Below are 15,000 nucleotides of genomic sequence, written 5' to 3' on the forward strand. Positions count from 1 at the left end.
TGAGTTCTACTTTCCTGAACAGTTGCAACGAAATTTTTAGGCATTGGCTATTTTGTAACACCTGTCCTGCAACTTCTGTCGCAACGGTTTGCGGCATTAGCGAATGAAAGTGTTCCTTTAATCTTATGTGATCATCGAAACGAGACAATTTGGATGGAACCTTGTTTGGTTATGAGAACGTTTATAGAAATGGCGTTGCAAGATAAGTTGCACAGTGTAACAGCGCCTTAAAAACCCTGGTCTTTTGTGGCACTTCCAGGCGGGGACGTCTCTGGATTATCCAGATGAGTGGAAATGTTGGCGGACGAGACTCGTACTGGACGTTTGACTGCGACGACGGAAAAGATCTTCTTGTACTCCGTGCGGAATGCACTATTCATAACGCCATAAATAAATGGGTTGATTGCACTGCTTAAGAACCAAAGAGATGTTGCCACGAGGAAAACCTAACAAAAAAATATGGGTCCAACATAAATTTTCGCTACTTGGTACTTGGGTTCGCTCAAGTAATTTGATAGATTTTTGCCATTGGACTCTTTGACGCAAGTCAGAAGAGGCTCTCAACGAAAGGACTATGTTGTGAACTTATCAATGAATAACTAGGGAAAGATGTCCTGGTGTCCTTACAGGAATCGAACTTATTCGCACCTTCCAATTCTGGGGCAATGAGTTACGACCAAGCAATAATTGAAAAATAATTTAAGCATTTATTCGCAGTAGTGGCACAGTACAATGCAGAGGCAAAACACAATAATTATGCAAATAATGGCAAATTACATCGAAAATAGACATTATTCCGCCGGAAGCTTCTTCAGTTTTTCAGTTTTATTGCTCGGTTTAGCTTGCTATACACCAAGAATAAGTAAGAAACAATAAGGGGAAAGGTACAAAATACATAGTGAAAATATAATTAAAATAAAATTCTCAAATAAACAGATCAATTTGAGATCTAAATCATTGGAAACAGACAGAGTTTACAAGATGCCGCTAAGAGCAGGTGCCAGCCTATAACAGTGACGCGGTGGTTGTTCTTTCTTCTCATTTATTTCTTGTTACAACCTTTTGCATGCCCTTTCGCTTCCAGAAAAGAAAAACTTTCTCATTTGTGAAATTAGTTTCCATTACAAATTTTTGCCTTATTCAAAGTAAAACTGCCCGGCCTTATAATAAAAAGGCAAATCTCGATGTTGAGCCCTTACACAAACACACGCAAAAAGAAAGTATTCTGTACAACAAGATTCCAATTCGTCGTTTCATTGAGATCAACATTTAAGATGAAGAAAGAACTATAAGCCATAGAGAACAATTTTAGCGTTAATCTCACCTGACGTGGAAGGAGAAGTGGGTTGATCTTATCCATGGTGTCCATTACTTCTGCTGGGATCCAGCAAAGCGTGAACGAAAGAACGATGGTTGCCACTGCTTTGGATACGGACACTTCCTCATTATGGCATCCTTGGCGTAGGTTTGTGGCGACTTCTGCGTTGTGTTGTGATACGGCGCGGAACACCTTCCAATAGCACACCACAATTACCACGTAGGCCACTGTGAAGGAACCATAAAGCCAAGCGTTGAAGCCGTATATGGCTCCGGGAGACATCATTCGTCTCCAGCACAAGAGGTACCCAGGGCAGAAGAAGAAATCGTCCAGAGAAAGCACGCTGGGGAGACCATTTATGAAAAGCGCTACTACCCACACGACGGCTATTATGAAAAAAGTCTGCTTCTTTGTGAAGATCTTCTTGTAGAGGCTCCTTCTCTTGACACAAACGTACCGATTGAAGGCTGTCATAGCCATGAGATAGATCGACACCTGGGCCAGAACTGACATCGCGAATGCGTGTGCTTTACAGACCGTGTCACTGAAACGCCTTTTACTGTGGACAACGGCGTCTATCGTAAGAGGCATGACGAGAGTGGCAGTTAGCAGGTCTGTGAAGGCGAGTGCCACAATCAGCATTGTCGTGGGATTATGGAGCCTGGCGTTTCGGTAAATGATGTAGCAAAGGATGGCATTTCCAATCAGGGCAATGATATCAATGGTTATTAGAACTATCGACTCTACTACGACGGTTACTTTTGTCCGGGCTTCGAGTTGCGCTCGTAAAATAGCAAGAACATCGACGCTGGCATCTCCAGGATCGATGTTGTTCATGTTTCCAGCTTAAAGATCCAACCGCAAAAGATGTTGTTCACTGTGTAAGGCGCTGTGTCCAACGATGTCTAATCGTCAGCTACACAATGGCTTAAGAAGGCGGTGCTAATGATAAACGACTATTAAGATCAGACTGAACACGGAAAATTGAGCCGCCAAGATAGAAACCATTTCCTTCCAACAATGAGGATGGCATTATACCTCTGAATTTACCATCAAGGAAAACTCAAAAAAAGCAGGGTAAAAAGATAAGTAATGAACTAATGTAAATGGCCTTCATGAAGAGTAAGACAAGAAAAGAAATCCATTACTGATCTTCGTCTTCCGTAGTAAATTCAATGGCCTCTTCATGATCACGGTTTCAGATCTAGAAAAGCTTTTACCACCTGCCAGGTCAAGAATCTTTGCGAACTTTAAATTAAATCCTCCGTAAAACAAAAGCAAACGATTAAATGACTGGTTAAAATTCACTCTTTTCTTAAACTAAGGTAATCTGTTGTCCACTTAGGTGTGTACGTTAGGAAATGTCGATTTTTACAGAGGTGATTTAATAAGTACCATGCTACCAAGTACACCATGTGTAACTTGGAGGAAAAATAAGACCTCATTACTGATTGTCTCGCGAATTTGCTTTCAATTCTGCCTAAGATAAGCCACAAAATGAAGGGAATGAACAATCGTTCTTTTCGTCTCTTTTACCACAAAAATGACGGAAGTGGCTTTTCTCACTCCAAATAAAACGAACCTCAAAAGGTCTGTATGAAGATGGGTCTGCGCCAACTCTCCTTGCCTAGAAAAACAGCGTTGTATAGGAAAGACACCTGACTTCCGAGAAGGCCACTGTCGTGTTGATGCCATTTTCCGACAACTACCGCAGTTTATTTCTTTTTGAATTGTAATGGTAAAGATGCTCTTCAAAATGCAGTCGTCGTAAGCTGTAGCAGATAAGTAAATTGTGTACGATCGTGGTGAAAAATTGCTACTAAAACGCCGATTAAAGACAACAGGGCCAATACAAATAATTGCTAAAACTGTTATATCCTGTATAATCTCAAAATTCGTAGCTGACATATAACATCGACAAGCTTGTCGCCTGGCAACAGCCAACCTTTTTCCCGTTACCATGAGACTGGGTGCTCTTTATTTCTTCATTTTGACATACGGAAAAAAATTCACTTAAAGCAATATCTTTGCAACTGGCAACGGAATATAAATTGCACTTTGCGTTACCAAGTAGATTTTCATACTACTTTTCGAAACGTTGCGAAACACAAGTTGTTGCATGCAGAGCCCGTCTGCATCTCGCAAGCGGGACGTTGCGAAATTGTCTTGAGTGAGCGCTGACATGGCCTTCCGAACAAGAATTTGACAATTTTCTATACAAATGAGAATGGGACAGCTAGTACGAGAAAAATACTGATTACAAAGTGGAGAGGGAACCTCTAGAACCCAACATGACACTCGTCTGCCTTTTCTTGTGAATGATACACACGTCGTGTAGGGTAGCATTAGTTTAATGCAATTTGCGTCGACATGTCTGAGAAATCGGCCATTGACCTCTGCTCATGTGATCATCGAATGCGAGATAAGTTGCAAGACTGCCGGACTATTTGCATTTTGACTCGCAAAGCGAAAAGTGTGAGGTCCATACAGTATGTTAGGGGGCAGATGTCTTTTTCCTGTTTAATGTTCAAAACACAAGGAGCCATAAAGTACGATCCCTGAAGACGACGATAGAGAGAAATTTATCACATTTCGTTGTCTTTACATCGAGCAACAAAAAACCGCCTCAATAAAAAAGCAATGACCTCGTTTGGTTGAGCATCGGACTTTTGTGAGGGAGATCCCGGGTTCACAACCCGGGTCGGACCGACGTTCAGGGTCTTACAAAGATTTGCGGAGAAAGTGCTATCTTTGCAATTTCATTTGCAAATGGTAAGACTATCGAGTTCTCTTGAATAAGGACTATATTAAAAGCAGACCCCGTCGGACAACTCTTGCTGTTAATCATTTGATTGCCGGGGGGACGTTGATTGAAGAACTCACACAATGTTCGTGAAGAGTAGGGGGGATACCACCCCCCCCCCCCCTCCCTGCAGGTGTTGGTGGTCTCTCTTATATGACATGTGTGGTATAAAAACCAATTACAATTACCATTAAAGAAGACGGCCCTCTAAAAACTAAAAGTAATAGCACTGACAGAGATGTAATTGAGATTTGCATCACTCACCAGTCCTGTCATAAAAGATTTTGAAGCTGTCACAATGTTGATGAGCAAGAAAATGACCAGATATAACGGCTGCATGCTTCATTATTACATTAATGTATTTCCTGTTGAACTGAGGATAGAACCACTTTTTATGAGGGGCCCGCTCAAAGGCGCCCGGTGGCACGTGACCTATAATAAAGACCTAACAACAAACAAACAAACAAACACATTTGTTAGAGAAACAGAGATTCGTTCATGTCTTTAACTATAAATAATCATGGACTAGTAAAGCACGTACGATCTCCAGTTCAATAAGTACGTTTCATTGTACTACTTGCAGCACTAGTTTCCCAAAAATAGTCAGGGAAAGTCGACTTGTGGGGTGCTTTCCAGCAGTGTCCTAGTTGAACACAACAATATGGTTTAATATCTCAACGTTTTGGTAACGGACTTGATATACTGGCGATGGCCAAAACGAATAGTAGAACAGGGGGGTGGCGGTCTTTACGCAAATACGCACGTGCGTACTTGAGAAATTGTTAAATTTTTTAAAAAGATTTTCTGTTTAATATAAGTAAAAGCCCTCCGAGACCCCACACAGTGTCATTCTCATCACCAGTCCCAAGTTCCCGGTTATTTTTGATATGATAGTAGTAGATTTTGATATATATTTCAATAAGAAAATTAAAGATGAAAGCGAAGTTACATGAAGTTTTGATGACTTCATGTCATCATTATCAAATGTGAAATGTGAAGAAATTAACATAAGTATTTATACAGAAATAGAGGTTTAACTTAATTTCTTCACATTTGATAATGATGACATGAAGTCGTCGAAACGTCGAAACGTCATGTAACTTCGCTTTTATCGTTAATTTTCTTATTGAAGGTTATGATGATTATGTTATTAGAGATTTTGCGACGTCTTGCCCTTTGCTTGTAATCCCCCTGTTTGTGTTGTAGCATGCTGAAAACTCTAAAGATGGGTAAAATAAACAACTGACTACTGCATTTTCCTTCGCATTTATTTATTGAAATGTCCTTCGGAAATAGTCGGAAATGACATTTTCGAGACCCCAAATTTCAAAATTTTCTGGGAGAGCATCATCCCAGACCCCCTGCTTTGGAGTGCCTCCGGCGCTTGAAACATTCTACGCGTGCGTACACCTTCAAAATCTCACGCTACGCCCCTGTAGAACCAAACTGTGGTTGGCTCACTGAATAGATGTAAAATTTATCTGTAAGGCGAGACAGTATATATAATCTAAGGCCCCGTCTATATGGAGAAAGTTGTCCCGGGTAGAAGGGTCACTCGCCTATGCAATTTTCCCTTTCGTAAACAAGCGATGCCATTTGGACGAACAATTTTCACTGTTAAGTTTGTCGTTTGCAAATGAGGAAAAAGATACTTAATCTAGGACTAGATTAGCAGCGTATGTCACTTAGAATTAGAAAAAGTTGATCGAACAATGCCGAACCCGGTTCAACGGCTTAAGAGCAGACGTACTTAACATCTACACTACAGCAACAAGAACTCCTATTAGCTATTTTAGAGCATTTAAATGAAGCTAATCCTAACAATTTATTGAAAACTAACCGGATAAAAAAGCTTGGTTACTAAGAATGGCCTCGACCTTCAAAAATGGCATCGCTTGTTTACGAAAGGGAAATTAGCCTCGCCTACCCTCGCTGCCCTTGTCGAGCCAACTTTTCCTACATTTCCTTACCATCAAAACGCGGCGAACAATTTACACGAGAAAAAAAAAAAGTTGGCTCGGCTAGAACAAACATATCGAACAGAATAATTTATGATGGTGATTGTCAGAGAAACGCAGGACTGTATTATTGAGCTGAAGTATATTATGCACTTTGTTCTTCGCTAGGTTTTTCCCTGGAAACAAAGGAATCATGACGTGGATCCAAGGAAAGATATCACATCACGAAAAAAAAACGTCCATTCTTGCCTGTCGCTACAAATTCACACAGAGATCCGCATCAACTACTGTACCCAATTTCAAAAGTGCAATTAGTTGTCCAGTTTTGTTCATTTTGGGCAGGGACTAAAGAAAACATGTGAATTTTTTAAGAGTACCTTTTCTTTCGCCACAGAAGCGCTCGTTAACACGCTATCCAACCAATCAAACTGACCCGCAGGATCTGACATGTTGGCTGTAAGCTTGTCATTTGTGTAGTAATAAACAGTGTTCAGACTAATAAGACGCAAACCCGGCTTGATAAGAACAGTGTAAAATCCCCCTGAGATGAAGAACAAAGAACTGAATGAAATTGACCTTTAATGAACTTTTTTATTTAAGTGTAAACTATTTTCTGCGGTGGGGCACTTATTGAGGACATTAAGCCCATAACCAGGAGGCTACAACTATGCAACGCCATTTTAACGGATCAGCTACTTTTAGGCCCCGTCAACACCTATCTGGATATTTTTTAATCCCCAACTTTTTCTTTCCGGATACGCCTTCCGTCCACACATATCCGGCGAATTCGCTGGCGAATCCGGAACGTTTTGAATACGCTCTCCAGAGTGGATTTTTTTTTAATCCGATATACATCCGGAACCGCGAGGACGCCAAATCCGGCTATTTTTTTTATCCGGATGACGTAACAAGATCGAGCCCAGTTCCTTACCGTGAAATTAATTTTCAAGATGGTTGCCGAGGGCTTCATGGCGCACACTCTGTTTCCTTGAAGAGTCCTGAGCACTAGAGTGAATCCGGATACGTTTCGGACTGTGACGTTTGGACGGGCAAATTCCATTTGAATACACTACGTTGCGGATTCAAAAAATATCCGGATACGTGTGGACGAGGCCTCAGACGAGTTCTAAAAAAGGATTTGGCTTGCACGACCACTGACCATTCTCAATCCTATAGTAATGACTTGTGATTGGCTGGAAAGGATTGGTTTTGCGGGAAAATCGATCTAAAAATAACAAGTTCTTTGAAAACGCCGTTCCACAAATACAGTGAAGTTGTACTCTTCCAGTCATGGGCTCCTAAACAGAAATCAAATCATCTCAAATTAACGCATATCAAGAGAAAATGAGGTAGAGAGGGCCAGGATACGAAGTTATTTTTAGATCGGAAGTTTTGTTTCCCGAGCCGTCCGTGACTATAAAGGATGACGTCATACGAATTTATTTGGCAGATGTGTAATGGCTTTTCGGTGTCGCATTCTTCATCCAATAAGCCATTATTTCACTAGAAATTGTAGGATCTATATCCAACTCCAGGATTTGGGGCAAGATAAACCAATCTCCTTGGTTGTGAAACTCGTTTTCGTCAACAAACTGCAATTTCCATTTGAGTTCTCTGACTGCGAACGTCTCGGGAAACAGATTTGCGTTTTCGTGACATCTAAAAATAACCTAAATGAAATTGACATATCCCAAGGGCTGGTTTTAATGCAAACAACCCATTCTGGTCACCAGAGCCTTGGATCGGCCCAAGGCTCTGGGAAACTCTATGTAGGAGAACATGAGCCGTAGGGTTCTTATAGCCAAAAATTGGCTATTAATTGAACCTTATGGCGCCTGCTCACTCCTCGTGCTAGCATGAATCCACCAATTAAAGACGCTTTTGATTGTTCTTCACGAAAACCAATGAGAATACACTTTCTTTCAGGGTTCCCCAGAGCTCTTCTCTTCCTCAGTCATGAGAAGAGCTCTGGGGTCCAGATTGGTAAACAACCCCAAAACGAACTATATGATGGGACTGGTGATTAAAGCGAATTGGGATTTTCGGTTTTGGGTTTTGCCTCTTTCTGGCTCGGTTTATCGGTTTTTGCACTGAAAGTCCGAAGTTTTTCGGTTGGTTTGCGGTTTTTGTCCCATTTTTCATTTTCGGCAAAAATAGAAGCCGTTTTCCGGATTTGGTATCCGATGCAGATTTCGGTATTTTCTGTTTGTACAGTGTACAGTCGAGGTTCGGCAATTATGCGTGTCATCCGCGTGCACACTCACGACGTTTCTCCCATTTCTCATGCCGCAGATTTAAGGTCGAATCATCTACGTATTACCAAGGAATTAAGTCAAGAGAGGATGATCCTCTCTTGATTATACGTTGATTAACCCTTTGATTACTATCTGGCAAAATACGTCCAGCTTTATCCACGGTCCCATCTACCCCTTGTGGCGTCATCACTTTTAACGGTCAGGAACAGCTTTGTCCACTAACTTGTGCAGGTAGAAGAGATCTTTCAAACTATACCAGAATGAGCACAATTCAGTCAAGGAAACTGGAGAAACGGCCAAAAAAACCATGTAACACTGACCTGAAAATCTCCATGAAAAGCTTGCTCCATTACCCACCTACCTTTCTGAGCACCTAATTCCCAGATTAAGATGATGAAAGGTTTCTCAGAAACTCTTCCCACCAAAATAAAGCCTACCAAATGCCCAGCAAGTTCAAAAAAAAAAAAAATGAGGCAAAGAAAGCGAAAAGAGAGGGAAGGAGAGAAAGCGAAAAGTGAAAGTCGAATGTCGAAATTTTGCTTTCTGCGCATGCTCGAACTTTGCAAGCGCTTATTTTGCACCTGGCTGAAAAGGCAGCGGAGTGTACAATCTGGAAACGGGTTTGTAGGGAAATTTAACTCTTAAACAGCACGACAGTGACAAAAAAACCCCTCAACTAGCTTCAAAACGTGTTTTTCGGCCAAATCTCTAGTAGCCAAAGGGTTGAGGTTTTTAAAACAAATGGTTTTGCCTACGGTTTTCGGTTTCGATAAAAATGTAAAGCGGTTTTTCGGTTTTGAATTACTTTTTGTACTGTTTTGTGATTTGTTTAAGACCACAACGCTCCCCTCATTAAATAGGATCACAATCGATTAAGTACCGGTTTCACGCAGAATCTTTCTTTCTAGCTCAGTCAACCTCCAGCTAAGCAATGCATGCACGTATGACCAGCCACTCCTTAGCTTTCCCAGCTTAGCTTAGCCCACCTATTCTGTTAGCAATGTACACGTACAGGGGATAAGCGAGTAATTCCATACCTCTCTTGAAGCTTGTAACAGCATCTTGAGGAAGCCAGCGACCCCACAGGTTACCAACAGCATTGTAAATATCATTCGGCATTGGCGGCATCAGATGCTTTGGATGGTAGTCATGGTTACCAAGGGCTGGGTAGACCGTCTTGTTTGGGAAGACTGTGGCCAGCAGTTCGGTTAGGTTCTTAATTGTTTCTATGACTTCGTTGGTGCTCAGTTCACTGTTCGGAACGTGAGGCATGTCATCCCTTAAAATAATTTTAAAAAGGAAATAAAAGTGCGATTTAACGGACGAGCGAAAAACATTTGTAGAAAACAAAAAACAAAGTAATTACGTGTTATGTTTACTTTGAAAAACGTTTGTAGGAAAGGGAGAAAACAACACCATTTCCGCGTTTTGTTCACTTTGGGTTTGCCACTGCTTTATTTCAAAAAGCTATTAACAGACGAGACAGTACAGTCTGAGTCACATGCGCCCAAGCGCGGGTAAACCTGCGAGAGCAGGGATGTGACAGTCAGCTTAGAGTGACTGACTTGTAATACGCATAACTAAAGAAACAGCAATTTAGTGGGTTCACACTTAATATCAAGTCGTTCTTAGGGGACAGCTATGTTCACCAAGCTAAACCAATGAATGCCTAAGGGTTTAAATGAAAAATTATCATTAAAATTCGGGTATGAATATGTGTCATTAAATATCATATATTTTAAATGGGTAGTTGAGCCGGATGAATGATGTTTGAGAAATCATCACAGTGAAATCAGTAGTGACAGAAGCCTTTTCCATATTCTGATGGATGGATGTGCAAAGCGAGTTATCATTAATCTGCTGAAACTCGCCTTTTCCAAAAAAAAAAAAGGTTTGAGACGCATTTGAAAAGACTTATTCACGAATTAGATCGTCTGAGCAGGCCGGCAAAAGACGGACGGCCCGAAGTCAACTTAAGAGCTCCAATTTTTTCCCACCTTTACTTGATGCCTTACCCAGTCCAAATGATGAAGTCTGGATTAGCTTCTATGTCCTTCATTGCAAAGACTGAAGAATTGATTAGTTTCCATGGTGAGTCACACAAATAGTCTCCCCAGCTGCCCGATCTTTCAGGCTTCCGGCTGTCAGGGGTTTGGGAGTTGCAAATCTTATTTGGGTCAGTACTTGCCTGGTACGTTTTGTCATAGTGAAAGTCTGTAACTTGCCAGAAGCTTCCTGAAAGGAAACTTAAGTTTAATAATTAACCCATTGACTAAGCCTCTCGGGCCAAAGTAACGCTTTGCAAGGGAAGCGTTGCGTGACTTTAACAGCTCTTACGGTCTGAACAAAATAGCAAGGCTTCGTCACGTAATCTCTTTGAGGAGCTTCGGACAAAGCAACTAAGGCTTTAACAATAAACTTTGTGATAAACCGACAGCTTACAGGAAGAATCAAACTTGTGAAACAGCATTGTTGACTTTAACAGAAAATTTGGAAATTGCTCTTAATAATCACAAAATGGTGTTGTAATTTAGAAAACTAGAATTAATGAAATAACGGTTTTAAATTGAACGCTTGCAAGATCATGTGACGGTCAGTATAAAATGAGGACTGCGGACTGCGGACTGCGGACTGAGGACCCGGACTGCGGACCGGGTATAAAATGCCGACCAGGTATAAAACGCGGACTGAATACAAAACACTGTGAAAAAGGCACAGAGCAACGAAATATCAATAGGCTGACGACGTGAATTGAAGTCCGACATGAGAATGGTGGAAAAAATGTTTCGCGCCATAATTATCAACCATAGCGTTAAGTGGATACTTCCTTGACTTCTCAAAACGACGAGCAATAGCTCACTGAAGGTTTTAGTTGAAATTGCAAACCGTTTGTATGTTGTACGGTCAGTATAAAACGCGGACTGCGGACTCGGTATGAAGCAAAGACTGAGTTTTCAAAAACGGAGTATAGAACAAAACTAGGTTTGTACTGGCCCAGATAAAAATTTTTTGAAAGGCCCTTGAGTACTCTTATTCCGTGTCAAAATATTGTCACGTACACAGAAATGCTGAGTTACAACATCGATTGGGCTAGAGAAAGTAAGAGTTGAGATTTTATCTCAAAATTATACTCTACTCCACGAATTTAAAAGGAAAGGAAAGGAAAGGAAAGAAAAGGAATTTTATTTAAGTGTCTAGTCTTTCTAGCGCTGGAGCACTAATTGGGGGCACTGTAAACTGAAATCAACAATTAACGCAAATCAAGTCAAAAACTAGGGTGGAAAAATTGTTATGGGGAAGAACGGAAACACTTTTGGCATAAACTTAAACTCTACGTATATTTGCATATTTTATATTAAAGTTCTCTGACTCTTTTTGTCGTAGTTCGAGCCAGCATGGCCGGGTGGATTCAACACACACGTAGAGTGTTGGGCAACCCTAAAACCAGGAATCCGGAATCCGAAATCACAGTACAATACAGAGAGTAAACACTATCCTAAACATTCATAAAAGCTAACCTTAGGCCTGGCCTAAACAAACGTTTTTAGGCCTAATTAGGCCTAAGGTTAGCTTTTATGAATGTTTAGGATAGTGTTTACTCTCTGTATTGTACTGTGATTCCGGATTCCTGGTTTTAGGGTTGCCCTAGAGTGTTTGGCTCGTCACGCAATCCTTACTTCCAAAGTCTGCGTAAGAGCGTTCAGTTAAAGTCGGTAGTGTGTACGCGGAAATCAGTACGTGGACTATAACGGTTGCTCTCTTGGTCGAGTACTGTATACAGCCGGACCCGTGCGACACTGAGGTGAACAAAATGTCGTATCAATCGCAAAAAAAAACAATTATTTTGCGAATAGATAAAGAGATCCCCGGCCAAACATCACTGCGGAATCTGTTCCGAAGATATGTTACTGATTGACAGGGCACATGATGTCATGTGCACGGAATGCTCATAAGTAAATATTTGTGAATTTCCGTGGGAAAATAGGAACGCTTGTAGATCGGGTCGAGATAGTTTGCTTTCGATTTGCATGATGTTCAATATATATCCACTCCTCTGGACACGCGATCAACCTGAACTTGTTTGTTTGTAAGCGCCAGGTGTATACCCCGTGTGAGGACTGGATCTAGTTGAATAAAGAGATTGTGTTAGCACATGGAAGTACCGTAGTTTTTGAATTTTGAACCAAGCTTTCGAACAGAATTTCTCGCGCCCTAGAATATCCAACCACGCTTCCAGTTATTTTTGTGTGGTCTCGGGTCAAAATAAAACTCTGTTGAAATCAGTATCTCCCACTGAAGTCCTTCAAAGTTCTCGATTTCTAAACATAAAGCTGGTGACCCGCGAAGGATTTCATAAATTACTGTCTTACCTCTGAAAAATACAACATACAAACGTTTTGCAATTTCAACTAAACTCTTCAGTGACCTATTGCTCGTCGTTTTGAGAAGCCAAAAAAGTATCCACTTTAACGCTATGGTCGATAATTATGGCGCGAAACATTTTTTCCACCACTCTCATGTCGGACTTCATCACGTCGTCAGCCTATTGCTATTTCGCTGCTCGGCGCCTTTTTCACGATGTTTTGTATTCAGTCCGCGTTTTATACCTGTCTGCATTTTATACCCGGTCCGCAGTCCTCGTTTTACACCCGGTCCGCAGTCCGGATCCTCATTCCTCGTTTTATACTGACCGATCGTGTGACTCGTGTGGGTTGAAATGTTTTGCCTCTGCTTGTAAATATACTCGCGAACTGTGCATGAATGAACAAAAGTAACTGGGATTACTCGCAATATTATTAAAATTAAATTTTCTTTCATACAATGGACTGCATTGACAAGCTTGTTTAACTCACAGAGGCAGGATAATCTTCCTTAGTAAAAGAGTTCGTAATAAACTCTCACTTTTTTTTCTAATTCCCTCGTTTCCCCATTTTAATAAGAAAAAAGACAATCGAGGAATAAATAGATGCAAATTACAGTTCCAACTTACCCTCTGTGAGAATCACACCCCTAAACTGCGAGAAAAATACGAGGACAGCGATGGCGGTCCTCATGATTCCAGTCACGCGTCGAGGACGAATCTTTGGTTCGAAACGGAGGATATAATAAAGGAATGATCCCTGCCTGATGCAAATTAAGTAGTGATATGAATCAGTTGAACAAGGTAAGTACTGATGATGTCTTTCCAGGAAAGATGACTTGTGCGCAGTTGCATGTTGGAACTTCCGCACAAAGAAGGCAGCGTGACACATTAAGCGTCACGCTCCTTGAGCGGGCACTGCATACACCTCCCCATTGAGAGGTACAAGATGGTCTGATCATGTGATCAAAATCGTACTTTGCAGAGAACGTACCTTCTGGGTGCGGGATTCAGCTAGCCTTGTCTACCCCCAGCAGAAGCTGCCATGGACAAACGATTCGTCAAGTACAAACTTCGAACAGTAGCCCATAACCTGCGGGAGCCTGGGGTCTCCTATATTTCCCGAGTTCCGATACAATTTGGCTTTGTACGAGTGACCATATCTCAAGGTTTTAGTTTCTCATGCAAGACTTGTCATTAGCCGGAAAGGTCTGGTTTCCTGGGAAAATCAATCCAAAAATAGCTGGTTCTGTAACAACGCCGTTCCACAGATACAATGAATTTGTACGATTAAAATCATGGGTCTCTACTTCGAATGAATACTGGCATCATCAAGGGAAATTTTACTTAGCTTAACCCTAGAAAAGCGGGGAAATGTCTTTCCACTGGATAACTCAATTGGTTTTGATAGCGTTTATCCGATTGATGGTGATTTATCAAGTGGATAGCGTTATTCACCTTTTGGACAACCGAGGCCAGGCTTCTTCTATCATTGTTTTTGGCGGAAGATGTAACGTTGTGATGAACTCTGATCAGTAGGCGGAAACGGAAGTTGTTGATCAAATGTGCGCTGTCACTCTGACTAGGATATATGCCTCGTGTTTTTGGCTGCATTCTGCTGACCCCAACAACTTTTCGGCAATTGCAGCGTTGCGTACTGAGCCGCTATAAATAAATAAATAAATAAATAAGCAGCCTAGAAGCTGACGGGACTACCTAAAGTACTGTAAACTAGTGGCAAATGCGGGACTTGAATTCGGGAACGAATTCCGGCTATATAATTAATTGCGATTGCAAGTTCAGTGCCTTAACCACTCTACCCCTTTCCCCTTAACCAAACCAGTCTCCCCTAAAGCTTATATTTGTTTAAATTGGGGATCACAAAAAATGCTATTTCTGACAGTTGTAGCCTGCGAAATTGGCAGAAATTGATATTTTGACGGTACGGACCAGAGCACTGGGTCCGGTTGTCTGATGGGGATTATTGGTAATTTGTCGTACAAATAGTGATCCGTTAGGGATTTGAATCAATCTAGGTTCAGCTTTCTTCGCCTACTTTTTTGTTAAATTTTCCCCTTAGCCTCCATAGGGTAGTGGCACTTGCATAGGGTTTGGAGAATACGTTCCCTCATTCCCGAAGGGTTTTGGGTTTTCGTATCCGGCAGGTGCCCAGTGTACTTTTCCTTTCACACGTTTTTAGGAGGTCAGTACCATTAAGTATGCTTACGTATTGTTATACTACAGCGGAGTTTGTATGCATATGGTAAGCAAAATAAACCGGCTTGTGGCGCTTGCTGTCCTACATG

At 41.3% G+C, this 15,000-nt stretch overlaps 2 protein-coding genes across 2 annotated transcripts in view; both read right to left on the bottom strand.

The window, feature by feature from the left end:
- The window catches only part of LOC137979043 (melatonin receptor type 1B-B-like), a 3,178-nt gene extending 617 nt beyond the window's left edge, over nt 1-2,561 (bottom strand). Inside the window, exons 1-2 of the mRNA XM_068826205.1 lie at nt 1,325-2,561; nt 1-446 (exon numbers count right to left, since the gene is read on the bottom strand). The exon at nt 1-446 is cut by the window's left edge and continues 617 nt beyond it. Coding sequence (XP_068682306.1) covers nt 228-446; nt 1,325-2,155 — 1,050 coding nt within the window. The 5' untranslated portion in view covers nt 2,156-2,561 and the 3' untranslated portion in view covers nt 1-227. The remainder of the gene's footprint in view (nt 447-1,324) is intronic.
- LOC137981036 (uncharacterized) overlaps nt 1-15,000 on the bottom strand; it is a 33,073-nt gene that overhangs the window by 8,447 nt on the left and 9,626 nt on the right. Inside the window, exons 5-9 of the mRNA XM_068828405.1 lie at nt 13,325-13,569; nt 10,350-10,569; nt 9,372-9,613; nt 6,457-6,620; nt 4,386-4,566 (exon numbers count right to left, since the gene is read on the bottom strand). Coding sequence (XP_068684506.1) covers nt 4,386-4,566; nt 6,457-6,620; nt 9,372-9,613; nt 10,350-10,569; nt 13,325-13,569 — 1,052 coding nt within the window. The remainder of the gene's footprint in view (nt 1-4,385; nt 4,567-6,456; nt 6,621-9,371; nt 9,614-10,349; nt 10,570-13,324; nt 13,570-15,000) is intronic.

This window comes from Montipora foliosa, chromosome 12, assembly GCF_036669935.1.
Source record: "Montipora foliosa isolate CH-2021 chromosome 12, ASM3666993v2, whole genome shotgun sequence".
Lineage (NCBI taxonomy): Eukaryota > Metazoa > Cnidaria > Anthozoa > Scleractinia > Acroporidae > Montipora > Montipora foliosa.